Here is a 20,654-nt window from a genome sequence, read left to right as displayed (position 1 = left end):
TTCCACTGCTCCAGAATAATATCCCGAATATCCTGATGCATAGGAAAAGAGCGGGAAACGGAACGGATCCCCCGCAACAGGGGGTCCCCCACACGCGGAGTCTCCGGCGGCGCGTCCTCAAAACGCAAGACCGAAGAAACCTGCTGAATAAGGTCAGGCAGCTCATCTTTCTGAAAAAGACGCACCACAGACGCCTCGTCACTGGAGAACGGGAAATCCGACAACCCGCCGCCAGCTTCCGTCCCCTCCAGAGAGTCCTGGAATTCCTCAGAAGGGTCCAGGTCCTCCTCCAAACCGACCCGATCCTCCGACCACAAATTCTCGTCCCACGACACCCGCGGACGCTTGGACAAGGTAGGCGGCGGAGGGGACGTCACGCCAGACGAAAGAGGCAAAGCCGCAGGAAGCGCGGAGGAAAAACCACCCCCCGAGACCCCCTGGGCGCAACCGGGACCCCCAGCCGCCTGAAAATAGGCTCTGCATAAAGAAAAGAAAAAATCAGGAGAAAACCCCCCCGAGGGTCCCAAGGGACTCCCTGCCACAGCAGGGGACCCAGCAGAACCTTGCCCCTGCATAGTCAAAACAGGGGGAAGGTCACCTGAGGTGGAAGACAAAATGGAGGGGCCAGACAGAGAAGATGGCGGTTTTCCCGCCAAAAAAGCTCCCTCCATAGCCTGAAGCGGCTGAGAAACCTGAAAAGTCTCAGCCGCTAAAGCAGGCAAGCCGGCATCAGCTGTCAAAAAATCAGCTGAGAGGGAATCCTCTACAACCCGACCGTCGGCGGTCTGGGGATTCCCTCCGTGGGCGGACGGAGAAGACCGGGCTTCGCCACCGTTCCCTGCCGACTCGCGAGGCACCATCGGCGGGGAGCTCTGGGCGCCTGCAGCCGCTGCCGACGGAGCTCCTCCACCGCCCCGGCCTGAACACCGCTTGCACAGGCCGGCCGCGAGTGCCTCGCGTCTGGAGCACAATGAGCACTTTTTCCCTTTAGAAGTGCTCATTGCTCCATACGCGACCTAGCTGTAAAAAAGTGCCGGTTAGTTGAAAAAATACAGTAAAATACAGTTTTCTTAAAGGGATACAACCCTCCAGACCAGCACTACCTCAGGATTTTTTTTTTTTTTTTTTTTTTTTTACAGAACAGACTCCACAGGCTCTCAAAGCAATAGTCTTGCTTGATTTAGGGGGCAAGGCTTATTGCTGAGGCTCCTCTAAAAAAATGTGGGGAGGTGGAGGAAGTGGGGGGAGGGACCCCGCTCGTGACCCGCCGGGTTTGACACCCCCGAGGTCGGACGAACCCCCAAACAGAGTCCGTCCAAGCTCCGTCCGGCTAAAAACAGGGACAAAAAACACCTTAAACAAATTCCAACAGCCCTACCAAGGGAGATGGGTACAGATCACTCAACACCTGCTGGAGACTGAAAGAAGACTGAGGGAAATAGAGAGGAGGGGCTAGGATATACTGTCCCAAAGTTTTGTTTTCAGTCTCCACCTGCTGGTCATGATTAGATATATACCCATTCGTAAAGTTAACCTCTACTGGTCTGGAGAGTGCTAAAGAACTATAATTAAGTCTACTCCAATTTTTCCAGTTACTTGTGATATGTTGTATGGCGACCCCTGTCATAATCAATAAAAGCCTATTGTTTTTAGATGAAATTTGGCTCTTTGCTCTCATTGACATGCCAAATAAAATCGTGTCGTACGATAATGCCACAGGATTTTCTAATAAACAATTTATTTGGCCCCATATTGATTTCCAAAAGGCCAAAATTAATGGACAATAGAACAGTAAATGTTCTAAAGTCCTTGGCTCGAGATGACAATGCCATCATCTATTTGACTTAGAACTATCCAATTTTTGTAAACGAACTGGGATCCGGAATGCTCTTTGTAACAAAAAGATCCAAGTTTGTCTCATAGATGCAGATACTGTACATCTCATCCTCCAAGACCAAATTTGTGGCCATTGAGACGCAGAAATCTGATGCTTAATCTCAATGCTCCAAATGTCTCTGAGACCACTTTTTGGTTTTTTATTCATAAATCCAGATATCAATTTATACCACTGTGCGGCCTGGTGTCCCAGGAAGTCCACCTGAAAGCATAAGAACTCCAAACTATATTGATTATTTTCATTTTTATTAATTTTACAAAAATAAAATTATATTTCAACAAATTAAGAATAAAAGGAATAAAAATAAATCTCACAATCAACACAATTAATAAAACTATAAAATAATCTAACCCACCCACCCACCCTCCCAACCCATCCATCTCAGGACTGCATTACAAAAGAATCATCAATAAATACATTAAGAATGACAAAGGAATACATGATTTTTTTTAAAGTGCATCCCTTATTGGTTAGTTAGACGGCGATGGGATGCCTACTGCTGTCTTAATTTTGGGACACCATTACTAGAATCCAGGGCAAAATGTTAAACCAGGGCAGAAAATAGGAGGATCCCCAAAGCCCATCCAGTGGGTTGTATCTCATGCAGCTTCAAGAAGGTTGAGCAATCCTTATGGCAACCGCTCTCTTTGCATCTCCCCAACCAGGGCTCTGCCTCTAACTCTAATTGATGGTTGGAAAGATAGCAGTGCCCTCTCTCTACTTCCTCCACTAGTACTACCAAACAGCAGTGGCATAGTAAAGGGAGGGGCCAGTCTGCCCCGGGTGCTATGTTGGTGGGGTGCTGGCACCCTTCCTCTTCTCCCGGCCTGCCCCTTCCCTTCCCCCTCTGCAAGCAACAACTTCAATGTGTTCCTCGCGACCATGTCCTGTCTCCCGCTGATGTCATTTCTAGGTGCCGCACATCGGAATTGAAGTCAGAGGGAGAGGCAAGGAGGTTGCAACGAGCATGCTGAAGTTCTTGTTGCTCGCAGCGGTGAACAACTAGAGGGGGAAGGGAAGGGGGGCACGCGGGGGCAGGGGTGCCACTGCACTGCAAGGACGAGTCCAGCTTACCTCCAGTATGTTGTAACGCTGCACATCACAGAAGTCTCGGACACCAATTTCAGTTCCCATGTACCAGCCATTGAAAGGACATGCTGGGAACTCTAAACCTCCCACCTCCAGAAGCATGTTGGACACTGCGGGCAAGGCGTACCACTTCAGATCCAGTTCTTTGAACCAGTCAAACCTTGTGCGATGAAAAAGTATGCAGGTTACTTGTATGCTCTGAGCCCAGATGCAGGTCATTTTGACAAAGGAAATGTTAAGGGGATGAGGTTCAAAGCAATTTAACTGACCAGAAATGCTCCTGGTCAGAAATGGCTGGTCAATTTGCTTGTTCAGGGTTAACTGCCCAACACAAAACTGGCTATTTTGGGGCCATTCCAGGAGCAGAGTCAGCCCTTGGACAGTTAAGTGCTGCTATTCCTGCAGTCCTGTCTTTATGGGGTTTGCCATAGCCATTTAAGTGCTGAATATTGCAGTTAAGCAGCTATGTTTTCACTGGCTCTGAATTCAACGGCAGAGCCAGACATGACCTAGCATTGAAATTTTGGACATAAGGAAAAAAATGTTTTAAAGATCAATATTCTAGAGGCTGTTGAAGAGATTACAGACAGTACAGAATACTGCAGTTAGGGTGATTTTCTCAATCTCTAAATATAACAGAATTACATCATATATTATTAAATTACATTGGTTGCCAATATAAACAAGGATAAATTTTAAACTTTGTATGATGATATTTAAGATTTTATAAGGTCAAGGACCATCATATCTGCTAGAATTAGTCTTATCAGTAGGTAGATCAGGAAATACTTTAAGGAAAGAGAAATTAGGTTCTTACCTGCTAATTTACTTTCTTTTAGCTTCTCCAGACCAGTAGAGGTTACCGTATTTTCACGCATATAACGCACGCGTTATACGCGTTTTTACCTACCGCGCATACCCCTCGCGCGTTATACGCGTGAGCGCGGTATACAAAAGTTTTCCTACATAGTTCCCACCCCGCCGACGCCCGATTCACCCCCCCCCCAGCAGGACCGCTCGCACCCCCACCCCGAACGACCGCTCGCACGCGCTCCCACCCGCACCCGCGATCGGAGCAAGAGGGAGCCCAAGCCCTCTTGCCCGGCCGACTCCCCGACAATATCGGGCCAGGAGGGAGCCCAAACCCTCCTGGCCACGGCGACCCCCTAGCCCCACCCCGCACTACATTACGGGCAGGAGGGATCCCAGGCCCTCCTGCCCTCGACGCAAACCCCCCTCCCTCCCTCCAACGACCGCCCCCCCCAAGACCCTCCGACCGCCCCCCCAGCCGACCCGCGACCCCCCTGGCCGACCCCCACGACACCCCCACCCCCCTTCCCCGTACCTTTGCTAGTTGGCCGGACAGACGGGAGCCAAACCCGCCTGTCCGGCAGGCAGCCAACGACGGAATGAGGCCGGATTGGCCCATCCGTCCCAAAGCTCCGCCTACTGGTGGGGCCTAAGGCGCGTAGGCCAATCAGAATAGGCCCTGGAGCCTTAGGTCCCACCTGGGGGCGTGGCCTGAGGCACATGGGCCCAACCCGACCATGTGCTTCAGGCCACGCCCCCAGGTGGGACCTAAGGCTCCAGGGCCTATTCTGATTGGCCCACGCGCCTTAGGCCCCACCAGTAGGCGGAGCTTTGGGACGGATGGGCCAATCCGGCCTCATTCCGTCGTTGGCTGCCTGCCGGACAGGCGGGTTTGGCTCCCGTCTGTCCGGCCAACTAGCAAAGGTACGGGTAAGGGGGGTGGGGGTGTCGTGGGGGTCGGCCAGGGGGGTCGCGGGTCGGCTGGGGGGGCGGTCGGAGGTTCTTGGGGGGGGGGGGCGGTCGTTGGAGGGAGGGAGGGGGGTTTGCGTCGAGGGCAGGAGGGCCTGGGATCCCTCCTGCCCGTAATGTAGTGCGGGGTGGGGGTAGCCGTGGCCAGGAGGGTTTGGGCTCCCTCCTGGCCCGTTATTGTCGGGGAGTCGGCCGGGCAAGAGGGCTTGGGCTCCCTCTTGCTCCGATCGCGGGTGCGGGTGGGAGCGCGTGCGAGCGGTCGTTCGGGGTGGGGGTGCGAGTGGTCCTGCCGGGGGGGGGGGGCAGGGCAGGGCGGGTAAACGGAGAGTCGGGACAGCGCACGGAGAGTCGGGGAGGGCGAAAGGAGAGTCGGGGTGGCCAGAGGAGAGTCGGGGCGGGCGAAAGGACAGTCGGGCAGCATGCGCGTTATACCCATGAGCGCGGTATACAAAAGTTTTTATACATAATATTGTGGTTTCTGCGCGCTATACCCGTGTGCGCGTTATACACGGGTGCGCGTTATATGCGTGAAAATACGGTACATCAGAAGTTCTTTATAAGGTTTTTCAGAGGCTTTTATTTTTTTTTAAATTCTTTATTCATTTTTAAACTTTCAAGTGTGCATAATTCATAATAAACACTATTAATTAGACCACTTGAACATCTTATCATTATATCTTATAAATATAAATGCAACCCTCCCCCCACCCTCCTAATCACATTATTCATTATAAGATCATAAACCCTCCCATTAAACCCTTCCCCTCTTTCAACACTAAATGGTGTATAATTAATAGAAAAATGGCATTAATCATGACAAAAAGATGTTAATGGCTCCCATATTTTTATAAAACTATTATACTTTCCATTCTGTACCGCCAATGATCAGAGGCTTTAAAAAAAAAAAAAAAAAAAAAAATCTTTATTCATTTTCAAAAATTACAACAAGTGTACAACATTCATTCAGAAATACCTTAATTCATCACTTGACATTCTTATTTGTATTATTCCAAATAAATAATTATATAAGAAACCCACCCCTCCCACCCATATACCAATAAATAACAACTATCAATATATTATCCGTCATAATCCCACCCCCCCTTATCTTATCCAATATTCTGGTGTTTAAGATGTCTGAGGCTTTTAAAAATATTTCTTTATTTAAAAAATTTCTATCTTTAAATTGATTATGATGTGTGTTTATTGTATTTTAAAGAATTTGGTAGTATACTATGTTTTCAGTAGCTGAATTAATTTTGATCTGCAATGAACTCAACACGGCTTTAGCGGAATACAAACGGTAATATAATATCATTTTCCCCATCACTGTGACAGCCACAAGCTACGGTAGGTCTCATCATTCTTATAAAAAGTAGTATTAAGCGCTACACAAGAACTAATCTCTCCTTTCATTTGACTTACTTGGGATGCTCCATTGACACCTCGAGAACAAGATCTGGCGGAATTTCAAAGAATTCTGGATCTTTCCCATTTGCTTGGAGAAGTAAGGGGAGTATGTTAAAGCGTCCAAACTTGGGTTTCCAGCCCAGCTCAATGCACAGCTGTAGGAAAGCCAAATTTCTTTAGTAGAATATAGAACACAAGTTTAATCATTGGAAAAAAGGTGCCTATTCGGTGCCTACTTTTCTTCACAGGTAGCTGGCATGACAGGTCAAATATGCACTTATATTGCAGGCATGAGCTTACTGTGAATGTATACACATACAGGTTGAAATCCAAAGTCAAATTCAGCTCCTGGCTGGTTAAATCACCTATTCAGGGAGAACTGGTTACTTTTGGTGGCATTTAACCAGTTAATGCTACTGAAAATGACTGGTGAGAACTTACAGCAAAACTGGTTATTTGGGGTACATTTCGAAAGTGGAGTCGACACTTGGCCAGTTAAGTGCCAAAATTCAGCTCTTAATTGGCTAAGGTAACACCTAAATAGGACTGCACAAACATAAGAACGAACAAAAGACTGCATAAAAGTCAGTTTTATCTATAAACGGTTCACCATAGCCGGTTAAGTGCTGAATTTTATATTTAACCCTGATTACAGTTGGCCAGCTAAGTGCAAGCTGTTGATCTTTGATCTGGAGTCTGGATATTCAACGCTTTGAATATCTGGGATCGCTGCTTCATGCGGTTCAAAATAAGGTCCCTGTTATCTACATCTAGGTGGCTCCTTATAAAACTACTCCCTAAGAGGGTAAATGTATGACAGGGTACCCAGTTGCCATTATAAAATATTAGTGTAAATGGCAGAAATTGTGTCTACATTGCTGGCACAGACATTTATACCTATCCTGATAACTTTCAGTAGCCGGCAAATACCAAGATGGTGCCCAGGAGTTAGGTTCAGTGGCAGCAGTCAGAATTTTAAAAAACATTGGCCACTGTTATCTGAAAACCCACCCAGTGATGTCCTTGAGTTGCTTGCTGCTTGTGTGCCCTGGCATTCTCCTGATCACCCTGTACGAGTGTTTCCAGAATTCACTGGTGCTGAATTAATTGAAAGCCAGTCAATTGCAGACAGGGCTGGTTTTAGACATGCTGGGTCCCAGGGCAGAAATTAAGAAGGGAGCCCCTGATCCATTCTCCTCTCTGCACCTTCTCCTGATATCCCTACCTCCCATTAATACCACACATGAAACAACTTTAACTGACTTCTTCACACACAAAACAGAGACCGACCTTTACCAAATACAGAACAAGAGACCACAAATAGAAATTGAACTGGGAACCCCAAGAAATTAAACTCAGCAAGTATTACAATCCTGGAGAACTAAAATCACATAGGCACTTTCTTTCTGTACTGAACACACAAGGCCCAGGTCCACCAAAATTTAGCCACCTCCCTTGCTCTGGATGGTGGAGATCCCCAAACCCTGCCAGTTGAAGACCAGCTCCTCCAGTCTGGCAGCCAGAAATCTCCCAAGCTCTGTGTCTCTGAGCTGCCAGACTGGAGGAAAAGATTTTCAGCTGGCAGGGCTTTGGGAAAGCCACCAACTTAGCTACAGGCAGTCCCCGAGTTACAGATGCCCGACTTGTATGATCGTGGCTTCATTTGATTTCACTGAGCAGAGACTCCTACACTTTAGCAGATTCAGGAAAGATGCATGGTCACAGTGTGTGGTTGTACATGCTGTACCTTAGAGGAACAGTTGGCCCTTTTGTCAGCTGGGAGCAGAGGTAAGCAGCAAGAAATTTAAAATCTAAAAGTTCTGAGTTACATACAAATCCGACTTAAGAACAGCTTTAAAAACGTAACTCATTCTTAACCCGGGGACTACCTGGTCTGGCATCTCCATCTCCTCCCCCCACCTGTCTCTTTCCTTTTCTTCCTCCTTAAATCCTTTCTTACCATCCAGTGGCCTTTTTTCTTTCTCCACTTCCACCATCTGCCAGTCTCCTGCCTGTCACCACCGCCGCTGCTTTCTCACACGAGGGAACAGAATAAAGCTCTGGCGCCATTCAACCTCTTCCCCTTCATGGCACATCTCCCCCCTCCCTTCCCGCAACGGCCGTTTTCAAAAGTGGCGCGCGGCTGCCCGGCTCGAATCTTTCCCTCTGACGCAATCCGCCCAGGCGGAAACAGGAAGTAGCGTCCGAAGGAAGCTTCCGCGCGCCACTTTTGAAAACGGCCGTGCTAAAGGAAAGGCGTCCGCGAAGGTGAGGGAAGAGAGCCTGGACCGCGGGGCCCCCTCAGCTGCCCTAACGCCGGCCCGGGTCCCAGAAGGCGTTTTTTATTTCTGGTTATTTCTTCGTCCACTTCCATAACCTTTTCTGCCTGTCTTGGCTGTTCTCCTTGAGACTTTGGTTTTTATTTGTTGGACTTAGCTGTCCGGTACCGTCACTGAATGTTGAGGGTATCCGGCTAACTTCTGGGAGCCATCAAAGAGCCACAGCTGGAGATATATTAGACAGACTAACCCAGATTATTATTATTTATTGAACTTGCTATACCGCTTCCGCCAAAAGAGGATCTAAGCAGTTTACATAAACTAAAATTCAAATAAATAATGCAAAATGAACACCATTAAAATTGACAGGAAAGAAAATCGTTCAGGACAAACATTAAGTTCATAGTCTGCCTGCCTACCATCATCCCCCAGCAAACCTCCAGGCATGGATTAAATCAGATTATAAATCTAGTGTCCTTGCTAGAGATATGCAGGTTTGTCCAAACCAGGAATCAAGTCAGGCAGATTTCAGCCTGGTCTGGTTCTTCAGAAATCGGTAGATTCAGCTGAGGTTCACTGTGAACCTTTTACTTTTTGTACCCCACCTAGAATTGAATGACTCGGTGGATTAGAAGAATTTTAAATACATGAAAACCTTAACAAAATGCACAGCAGACCCAAGAAATCCATAGATCTGGGTATGCCTTAAATGGCTCAATTTTTTAAATAATAAAAAAAATTGCAAAGCTAGAAGTTCTTACATTCTGAACAAGCTTGGCCAATTAAATCCTTATATATTCATCCATCACACTATTGGAGACTCAATCTATGCAAATTAGTCTAATATATAATTTCCAGAAAACCTGATTGGTTGTGGGGATAATAACACAAGTTTGAGAACCACTGCATTTCACCATCTAGTTTTCTCATGTTGGCTGCCATATTTCTCACACACCTCAGTAAACTCCACACTGGCTGGGTCTCCCAAAATGGATCCATCGGGCATTTGATAGCCTGCATACCGGATCAACTGGCTGTTCCACACTCTGAAATCATGTCTCCCATCAGTCCTTTGTGGGAAAACAGTGATGGTGGACCTGAGGAGAAAATGCAAAGCAAACCAAATGATGTATTTGTTCCCAGGGCTTAATTTGCAGATAAAAAGGAAATAGAACAATGAAGCTGGGAAAGGCTTGGGTGGGCCAGGAGAAGAGGGAATAGATTAGGAATTAAGTAACTTCTCAGATCTGTCCCAGGCTCTCAACCTACTCTCCTCTTCCCTGCAGGCTGCTTGGAAGGGAAGAACTAGAGCAGAATGCCCTTTCTTCTCTGGAGACTGAAAAAAAAAGTGGTGGGACTGCATTCTAGACCGTTCTCCCACAAATTGTTTGTTCCCACTTTTCCACTTTTAACCTGAGCAGCGTGGCAGAACTGTGACATGCAGTTTCCTGGCCTCAGACAGCACTACTTGGCCTAAATCTTACATCGTTTCTAGTTGTGGGGCTAAATATCAAGTTATGGGGTCTGAATACCGGAGGAGCTCCCAGGAAATACTTTTAATCACAATTATAGCTAACACAGTTTTTCATCCAACCTGTTACGCCAAGCGAGCAGCCCTGATAATAAAAGCAAATGTCTCGGCGCACTTAGGGGTCCTTTTACTAAGGTGCGCTAGCTGATTTAGCACGCACGCTAAATGCTAACACGTCCATTATATTCTCTCTCAAGTAGGCAGCATAAACCGTACTGCAAGGAAAAGTGTTTTTCCCTCCCTTTGGCATTTTCAAATTTCTCACAATACGCAAGCATGTGTATTTTAGAATCCTCCACTCCATTTTACAGAAGTTCTGAGGCTAGCTTTTATTCCTACCCTCTGTCCATTGAGAGTTGCAGCATGAAAAAGCCTCCCATATCAAGACTAGAACTGTAACAAGGAAAGTACTTTTAGTAGAATTTCTGCTTAGATAGGATACTCAGTCCCGTGCCTCAGTCACACGTTGATGACATCAGCAGGGGGTGTCTTGTTAAAGACACTGAGTTCCGAGACGTTGCGCCTCAGGCATTGTGCCAAAGGGGCATGCCCTGCCCCTTTGCATGCCCTTGCGCATTCATCCTTGTACTCATTATTGTATGAACTTTTGCATGCTTCTGTTTACTCTTTAAGCTGTATTATAAGATAACTATTGTTTCTAACCTGCTTTGTAATTGTTTTAGCCACGGAATTTCTGAAGTTTTTGTTGTTTTATTTGGGTTGGGTTTCTTTTTGGGAAGCATGAATTGGGTCTGTTTGATTCCTGTATATTATTTCTTGACTAGACCTGTTAAGTTCGTTGCCATTTAAGATGTTAGTGGATTGTTCAGTTGTAGGTTCTCAGGCAATACCCGTTTTTTATTGAAGATGACCTACTCCTTGCAGTTTTCACAGGAAGAGTGGTCAAATCATTATTCCTGTACTAACATTTGCATATCATAGTGCAAGATGATTATGCCCCAGTTCCTTGCACATACTTGAATATTTGTTCTGTAAGGAGTAAGGTGTTTTTTGGGGTTTGTTTTTTTTAAATAAGAGATTGGCTGCTGGAGCAGCAATTTGGGTGTCTCTTCCTGACTGAAACTTGGCTACCTTCAGAGAAAGATCCTATAATTCAAGATCTATGTATCCCAGTTTATAAAATCATTCCATTGTATAGAGATTACAAATGCGGAGGAGGTCTTGCAGTTATTGTGAAATATTTTTTTGGTTTTGCATTGCTAGATTCAAAGCCAACAAAAGATTTAGAATTAGTAACTCATAGTGCATTAATGTCTCCTTGTAATATACTTCTTGGAGATTTAAATTTGCATATTAAAAATCATGAGGCTTCTACAGTAATTTATTTCTTGTCCTATTTGGACCATTTAAGTTATATGTCAGACCATTATTTGTCTATTTATATGTTTAACTGGAAGAAATTTATTCCTTTCAAAAGTAACACCTCCTAGGAGGGTCACCTCCCAAGGCTATATAAATATAACCAAATTTTGGTCTAAATATGATTTGAATTTCCCCTCGCCCTAACCTTCAAAATTTTCTTTAACACTGGGAATCTTCCTGTGTATCTATTCTAGACAGTATTGCTCCTAAGAGCACTTGTACTTATCGCCAGTATAAGTATGATTCCAAATTGTTGTTAATGAAGCATGATCTTAGACATCTGGAACAAGCCTGGCAGAGTACGAGAACAATGCAAGAACAATGGAGAATGAAAGACTACTACTATTAATTATTTCTATAGCGCTACCAGCCACACGCAGCGCTGCACGGAGTCACAAAGAATAAGAAAACTGTCCCTGCTCGAAAGAGTTTACAATCTAAACAGGCAAGACAGACAAACAGGATGTCATAGATACAGGAATGCTTTCAACTTCTGAATTTTAGGTAATAGGTTTACACATTACAGCTTTTGAAAATTACTCTCTCTCTGTAAAGCAGGGGTGTCCAATAGGTCGATCGCGATCGACCGGTAGCTCGCCAAGGCAAAGTGAGTCAATCATCCAGGACTCACTTTGCCTTGGCGATCTATCGGGCCGATCAGTCTTCCACTACCCCGACGTCAATTCTGCCGTCGGAGAGGAAGTTCGGACTAGCCAATCGCTGCCTGGCTGGGCGGAACTTCCTCTCCAACGGCAGAATTGACGTCGGGGAGAGGAATGCTGGTCGGCCCAAAGCAGGGAGAGCATGGGGTCGGCGTCGGCTTTGGGGCCTGTTATCCATTGGTGGCGGTTTGGGTCCTGTTCCCTGATGGCAGCAGCAGTGGCTTGGGGAAGGGCAGGGAGAAAGAAAGAAAGAGGGCAGGCAGGGAGACAAAAGGAAAGAAGAGAAACAGAAAAAAAGAAAAGGGGCATGAAGAGAGAAAGAAAGAAAGGTCAGGGAGAGAAGAAGAAAAAGTTGGGGGAGGGAATGAGGTGTGGAGGAGAGGAAGCATACAGGCTGAAAGAAAGATTGGATGCACAGTCAGAAGAAGAAAGTGCAACCAGAGACTCATGAAATCACCAGACAAGATAGGAAAAATGATTTTATTTTAAATTTAGTGATCAAAATGTGTCTGAATTTATATCTGCTGTCAATATTTTACAATATGGTCCCCTTTTACTAAACCGCCAATAGTGGTTTTTAGCGCAGTGAGCCTATGAGCGTCGAGAGCAGCGCTGGGCATTCAGCGCAGCTCCCTGCGCTAAAAACTGCTATTGAGGTTTAGTAAAAAGGGAGGGGGGAATATTTGTCTATTTTTGTATGGTTGTTACTGAGGTGACAGTGCATAGAGTCATCTGCCTTGACCTCTTTGAAAAAAACCCAGAGTAGGAATGATAATTAACAATTCTATGCGTACAGTGTGCGTTGTGTTTTATTTTAATTTTATTGTTGGTAGATCATTTTGACTTGGTCATTTTAAAAGTAGCTCGCGAGTCAAAAAAGTGTGAGCACCCCTGCTGTAAAGGATTCTGTTTTTCTGGCTGAAAACCTCAAATACTAAGAAACCAAGGGTGCCTTCAACCGCCCCCCCCCTTGAAACAACAATGGAGGAAAAAGCAAAACATACCTTATGCTGCCTTTGTTCGTAGCATATTTAATATGATGACAGATGTGATCAAACATTTCTTTAGCTGTGGTAGCTTTACGGGCATCAAATACCTAGCAATTTGAAGAAAAAAAACAGAAACCAAAAAGTGCCAACGGAACATTTAGTAAAAGCATTTTGATGGTAATTTTCTTCCTAAAGAAATGTGTGCCCTACTAGAGAAAACACTTAAATGTTTGAAAGTGGAGGATTTTTGTAAACAAGGCTGGAGTGAGACCCTGCTATGGATTTAATCCATATCTTTTAAAGGTAAGCACCTGAAAGTCACACAGTAGAGGCTTCTACTATGGCCTGGAACACTAAATGCTCCAATGCTGCTCTGACGCTCATAGAATTCTTCTGAGCATTGGAACAGAAACCTTTACCATGGCTTGGTAAAAGAGGGCCTAAGTTAATTCAGAACTGTGATCTCTTTAAAACCCGCAATCTACTGGGTCAAATCTGACTCAAGTTTATTTTATTATTTGAAACTCCTCCACAGGTAAAACATCTAGGTAGATTACGATAAAAGTAAAAAAAAAAAAAAAAAATGACAATTCATAAAATTCAAACATTAATCTAAGCACCTCTGATTAGTCTATTTGGGTCTCATTTTTAGTTTTAAAGTGTTCAAATAACGCTGCCACCATTTATTGCTTGGCATACTTTGCAAGATATTAGGAGATGTTTGATCTTGTTGAGTCGGACATCATTCTGCAAATTGAAGTGAAGATACATTTAGTAATGCCTGTATTTAGAATTTTTTGGGATTTTGCTTTGTTTTATAATACACTCCAACCCCCCCCACCCCCACCTCCCTCTCCCCCCCCCTCTCCTGGTTTCCCACTCCCTCCATTTTATCTTCTAACCCAACTATGATAAACCTGTGCCTCCTTCCGCGCTACCTGCAATTCCGATAAAATTTTTGTAAATCCGGGCTCAGACCGGATCCTAATGTAACGAATGTAAACCGCCTAGAACTCTTTGGGTATGGCGGGATATAAGAACCTAATAATAATAATAATAATAAATTGGAAAGCATGAAACCTATAGAGGATAATTCCTTTGATATGGCTATATTGGAAAAACATGAATTCAGGTTCCTGTTTCTAGCTGCTATTTTTAAAGGCGATATATAGATAAGTGAGAAGCTTTTTGCAAGAAGCATTTGTGAATGAAGCTTTGGCTTACATATTTTATTAGACTGATGAGAAAAGCTACAGCCCGAATAGCTTAAGATTCTGAGGGGCCGAGAGAAATGGAGATCATTTTTGGATTATGGGTGCTTGTTTTGAGTCTTTATAAAACAGGCAACAATTAGATACCTTTTAAAAATTTTGTATAGATGCCGTATTGTAAAATTACCTTCCACATCCATTAGAAAAACAATGAATAAAGAATCCAGCCATCTTCTTAAGCTGGCCAGTTCGCCGAGATAGGTAAAGATACTATCAAATTGTATATAATACTTTTGTGAACAGCTTTGTATTTTATTTGAGAATAAGAACACATTCATCCTAGGAAGTAAGCAGTAGAAGAGAGCAGGCAACCTAAAATTTGTATTTGATCCCCTATCTTTGATAGGTAAAAGTGCTAACCCTACTCCAGCACATGGTAAATAGGGACTTTCTGAACAGAGAAACCAGGCTGCAGCTGCTTTAGCAGGATATAAGACAATCAAATTGGTTTCCGGAAATATGGGAAAAAAATCTAATTGAGAAGAATTCTACTGTAAATTATAACATAATTTCCTGTATAGTGATTCACGAATGTAGCATGGGTAATGTGTCATGAGTTAAGGGGGGAGCTATGCATATTGGGGCATTCTGTAAGAATCTGCCTAGTTTAGACAGCAGAAAGGTCATTTATACATGAAAAGGGATGTAGTGAAATATGCATAGGATTACCAGATGCTCGGATTTCCTCGGACATGTTCTCCTTTTCGAGGACAAGTCTGGGGGTCCGGATGGCTTTTCAAAACCCGACACTTTGTCCAGGTTTTGAAAAGCTTCCTTGAAATCACGTTGGGTAGGGGTGAGGCTGGGGCAGAGCTAGGGTGGGATTGGGGGTGGGACTGGGGCATAATGAGGCAGGGATAGGTGGAACTGGGCGGACCTGGGGGCAGGTCTAGGGGATTTTACAGTAAAATCTAGTAACCTAAAATATGCAAATATGAGAAAATCTAGTTTTTTGACTGCAGATCAAGTTCTATGGAATGAGATACCAGGGACAATACGATTTTGTGAACATGTACTTCAGTTTAGGAAAATGCTCAAAACATACTTCTTTGTTCAGGCTTTTACTTAATATTGATAATTTTTTAAAGGTGTAATGCTGGAATTGGAAACTAAAGATATGGTATCTGTGCAATATATTTTCTGGGAAGGAAACTGGAATTTTAAAGTATTGTTTTGTAAATGAATGTTAGTGTCGAATGATACTGTGAATGTAAATTTGTAAGTCGCTTACTAGGGGATGCACTAAACTTACCAATCGTCGCTAAATTGGTTTGACTGATTTTGCGATCAATCAGATTCCCTGACCCGATGCACAAAACTGCTGTCTGTGTGTTTCTCCGAGCAATCACTCATTCTCTGATCTGAGCATGCAAATGAGGGGATTAGTATTGAAATGCCATGCAAACTAGGCAAGCGATCGATGCACAAAATGGCTTCTGCCAGCAGAAGAAATTCCTGTTGGTTCTTGCTGCAATATACGCATGCGCCTGTTGTACATCAATCATAGGTGTGGTTTATTTCCACACATCATACACACACGTCATTGGCGTGCATCGAAGGCATTGGCCACAAAACATTGTTGTCGTAAAATGCAAGGAGGAGTGTGTGGCACAGCGGTTGGAGCTACAGCCTCAGCACCCTGGGGTTGTGGGTTCAAACCCTCACTGTTCCTTGTGACCCTGGCCAAGTCACTTAGTCGTCCATAACCCCAGGTATGTTAGACTGCGAGTCCATTGTGAGTACCTGATTGTAAAACCGCTTAGATAACCTTGATAGGCGGTATATAAAAACCTAATAAACTTGAAACTCGCCATAAGGAATGCCAGTAGAGATTTCCCTTGTTTAGAGAGGTGTTGGGGGTAGCTGTTTGAAGCTGTTGGACAGAACTGTTGAAAAGATTTCTTAGGTGGTTTTGGAAGGAGCAATTGAAAATTGTGGGCACTCCTTATTCCGCTGCCTTCCCTTACATTTTTTTATTGTGTACACCAATAACGGGCCTGCATAGAACGGGACTTGACCACATGCTTTAAACATATGCGCTCACAATGCACAAATGATACAAGCATATAAAACATGCATAAGTTTTACTGCATATCTATATTTGTTTTTATAGTTTTATAGTATAACTTTGATACAGATTCTATTACTTTCATGGCAAAAAAAGCCGGCACTCTTTTTTGGATCGGCAAACACAATTGGTATATTCTGTGCATGCGTTTACATCGCTTTCACAGCGATCGATCGGATGAGATTAGGGCGAGCCTCTGCTCAAATTATTTGTATATCAATTGCTCGGCCAAAATTGGCCAACAGCCATCCAGTTGGTATTACTGACTGACTTTAGTGCATCTAGCTTTTAGTTCATTAAGCAGATTATAAATATTTTAAATAAAATAACCTTTTTAGTATACTAACTAGTGGAAAGGTTTGCACCATGAATTAATGGCAGGGCATTACTGATGGGTGTGTTTATGGGTGGAGTTTGAGTGGAATGTGGGCGGAGCACACAGATGCATATTGCAAACTGTAGAATTCTATCATAAAGACATGGGATGGCTGTGAGTGATAGCACCTTCATGTATGTGCACTTAGTCTTTTGTGCTATGCCTACCTTTCTTTACAGAAAAGGGTTAACATTGGCTCTATAATTAGTGCCTATAGATCAGTGGTCTCAAACTCAAACCCTTTGCAGGGCCACATTTGGGATTTGTAGGTACTTGGAGGGCCACAGAAAAAAAATAGTTAATGTCTTATTAAAGAAATAACAATTTTGCAAGAGGTAAAACTTTTTATAATTTATAAATCTTTCCTTTTGGCTGTCTTAATAATAATATTGTAATTTATAGCTAAAGAGACATATGATCAAGAAATGTTTTATTTTACTTTTGTGATTATGATAAACATACCAAGGGCCTCAAAATAGTACCTGGCGGGCCGCATGTGTCCCCCAGGCCGTGAGTTTGAGACCACTGCTATAGATGGTGCCCTGTTAAATTGGACAGCATTGAAAAGCATCATGATTATACATTACATTAAACCAAGAGGTCTATTAATGAAAAGTTATTCTTTCCTATTAATTTTGGCTGGGTGTGTACCAGGAGGTCTGTGTTTATCAGATACATTTTCTATTTGTGGATATTCCAGATCATCACAAACAAACTTTCCTAAAAAAACCAAAAACAAAGGCAGTCTAACACTATCTTGTCAAAACATCTTGGAAGATGTTTTCAGCATGTACTAATTGACTTTTCTTCTCCCTTTCCTGATCAGGTGATGTCTGAGAATCCTACAGTACCTGTAAATTGGACCATTGGATTCTTCCAATGCATCTTGGGGCATTTCTCCATGCTTGTTTGGTTGCATAAATGAGTTCCCCTTCATTCAGTTGGTAAGTTCCAGTTGTTTCTATCTCTTTTGCAACTGCTTCAATCCTGGCCAGATGTTCTTCTATTTTTGGTCTGGGGGAAAAAAGAAGATTCAAGTCCTGGAACATTAACAGTGTCGCAGTAGACTAAAAAAGGATGTTCTCAATATTGAGTTAGGTCTTACTTATTCATTCAATTTTCTATACCATTCTCCCAGGGGAGTTCAGAATGGTTTACATGAATTTATTTAGATACTCAAGTATTTTTCCCTGTCTGTCCTGGTGGGTTCACAATCTATCTAATGTACCTGGGGCATTGGGGGGGGGGGGAGGATTAAGTGATTTGCCCAGGGTCACAAGGAGCAGTGTGGATTTGAACCCACAACCTCAGGGGCTGAGGCTGTGGCTTTAACCACTGTACCATACTCTCTGCTCTTTTTACCTTGGTAATATTGGGGTCAGTGTTTTACTGACCATCACTGAAGTTATGCTCAGAAATTCAATGCCGGGCCATGTCTAGGAGTCAGCACTGAATTTCCAGGTTTGTGAAGCTAGCTAACACATAGCCAGCCAAGTGTGATATTCAGTACTTAACCAGCATAAAGATAGAACTGACTCTAAAATGGTATGTGATCTTCATCATAAGGTGTATGGGGACAGACTTAAAGATCTCAATCTATATACTTTGGAGGAAAGGCGGGAGAGGGAAGATATGATAGAGACGTTTAAATACCTATGTAATGTAAATGTGCATGAGTCGAGACTCTTTCATTTGAAAGGAAGCTCTGGAATGAGAGGGCATAGGATGAAGTTAAGAGGTGATAGGCTCCGGAGTAATCTGAGGAAATACTTTTTTACAGAAAGGGTAGTGGATGCATGGGACAGTCTCCCAGAAGAGGTGGTGGAGACAGAGACTGTGTCTGAATTCAAGAGGTCCTGGGATAGGCACGTAGGATCTCTCAGAGAGAGAAAGAGATAATGGTTACTGTGGATGGGCCATTTGGCTTTTATCTGCCATCATGTTTCTGTCTTGGCCAGTTATGTATTGAACATTGGCACTTAACTGGCCAAATTTTGACTCTGCCCCAGAACACCCCAAAACAGCTGGTTTTGAGAGAGGTGCTAACTGGACATTTTCCGTAGCACTAACTGGTTAAGTGCTGCTGAAAATGACCAGTTAGCCCATCCAGGAGCTGTTTTTGGCCAGTTACATCGCTTTGAATATGGACTTGATTAATTTTAACTGTTTTGGGCATGTTGTATGGTCCTTATGCTTAGTAACTCTGCCCTACTCCACAGGAACATTCCCAGTTGGAATAGCGCCTGTATGCTACATCCCCTAGTGCCACTGCCTCCATTGCCCCTGTCATCCTTGTGCCCTTTTTAATTTTCCAGGTGCAAGCAACATCATGAACTTGCTGCCTGTGTCGTGTCGTGTCGGCTATACCTCTGATGTCACTTCCTAGGATGCTAGGAATTATTAAAACGGATTAAGACTAAGAATGTTATAATGCCCCTGTATCGCTCCATATTGTGACCTCATCTGGACTATTGCGTTCAATTCTGGTCTCCTTATCTCAAGAAAGATATAGTGGTGCTAGAAAAGGCTCAAAGAAGAGCGACCAAGATGATAAAGGGGATGGAACTCCTCTCGTATGAGGAAAGACAAAAACTTGGAAAAGAGATGACTGAGGGGAGATATGATTGAAGTCTCAAAAATCCTGAGTGGAGTAGAACGGGTACAATTGGATCGATTTTTCACTTCGTCAAAAATTACGAAGACTAGGGGACACTCGATGAAGTTACAGGGAAATACTTTTAAAACCAATAGGAGGAAATTTTTTTTCACTCAGAGAATAGTTAAGCTCTGGAACACGGTGCCAGAGGATGTGGTAAGAGCAGAGAGCTTAGCTGGTTTTAAGAAAGGTTTGGACAAGTTCCTGGAGGAAAAGTCCATAGGCTGTTATTGAGAAAGACACGGGGGAAGCCACTGCTTGCCCTGGATCGGTAGCATGGAATATTGCTACTCATTGGGTTTTGGCCAGGTACTAGAGACCTGGATTGGCCACCGTGAGAACGGGCTACTGGGCTTGATGGACCATTGGTCTGACCCAACAAGGCTATTCTTATGTTCTTATGACCTTTCCTTTCTGAGCACACTACCAAAACCCTTATCCATACTCTTATTACCTCTCGCCTAGATTACTGCAACTTGCTTCTCACAGCTCTTCCACGTAACCATCTCTTTCTCCTTTAAATCATTAAAAATTCTGCTGCACAATTTATATTGCACCACTTTACCCCTTTCCTCATTGGCTCCCTATCCATTTCAACATACAGTTCAAACTCCACAAGTGCATTCATTCTGCAGCACTCTCCTTACACTCCTCCCCAGGAACTCCATTCATCGGGTAATCGGGTATCTGTATCCTTTCTCCTCTACTGCCTACTCCGTCCTCCATCGTATGACTGGAACGGATTGCCTGAGTCAGTACATCAAGCTCCATCTCTGGCAGTATTCAAATCTAGGCTAAAGCCCACTTTTTCAAGGTTGCTTTTAACTCCTAACTCCCACTAATTTGTACAGTGCCCATATCTGTTTTATCATTCCCTCTGTGAGAAATTCCCTAACCCCTATTTGTCCTGTGATTAGATCGTAAGCTCTATCGAGCAGGAATTGTCTCTTACATGTTTAATGTACTATGCTGCATATGTCTAGTATCGCTATAGAAATAAGTAGTAGCAGTTGTTGAGGATTTAGGCTCAGAGACAGATGTGAGAAAACATGTGGCTTCAGCCTTCTGGTGTTGGTCAACTACGAAGCCTAATTATTGGCACCGAAAGCCTCTGTAATCATTCCATTAACAGCAAATTTATAGGACTATCGATGCAAAGTCTTTCTCCCTGAGCTCAAAATTTGAATTTATGTCAGATTATACAGCCAGATTTTGAAAACAGTGGATAGAGAGATAAGTGAAGCTGATGTAGTGGGGATTTTGA

The 20,654-nt window shown here is 43.8% G+C and overlaps 1 protein-coding gene across 1 annotated transcript in view; it reads right to left on the bottom strand.

The window, feature by feature from the left end:
* Positions 1 to 20,654, bottom strand: part of NOS2 (nitric oxide synthase 2) — a 135,815-nt gene that overhangs the window by 100,028 nt on the left and 15,133 nt on the right. The window contains exons 5-9 of the mRNA XM_033922490.1: positions 17,586 to 17,748; positions 13,035 to 13,126; positions 9,410 to 9,551; positions 6,191 to 6,330; positions 2,972 to 3,146 (exon numbers count right to left, since the gene is read on the bottom strand). Of these exons, the coding sequence (XP_033778381.1) occupies positions 2,972 to 3,146; positions 6,191 to 6,330; positions 9,410 to 9,551; positions 13,035 to 13,126; positions 17,586 to 17,748 (712 nt within the window). The remainder of the gene's footprint in view (positions 1 to 2,971; positions 3,147 to 6,190; positions 6,331 to 9,409; positions 9,552 to 13,034; positions 13,127 to 17,585; positions 17,749 to 20,654) is intronic.

This window comes from Geotrypetes seraphini, chromosome 15 (genome assembly GCF_902459505.1).
Source record: "Geotrypetes seraphini chromosome 15, aGeoSer1.1, whole genome shotgun sequence".
In the NCBI taxonomy this organism is placed as follows: Eukaryota; Metazoa; Chordata; class Amphibia; order Gymnophiona; family Dermophiidae; genus Geotrypetes; species Geotrypetes seraphini.
Note: the sequence above shows the minus strand (reverse complement) of the source record. Positions and strands in the feature narration are given on the sequence as shown.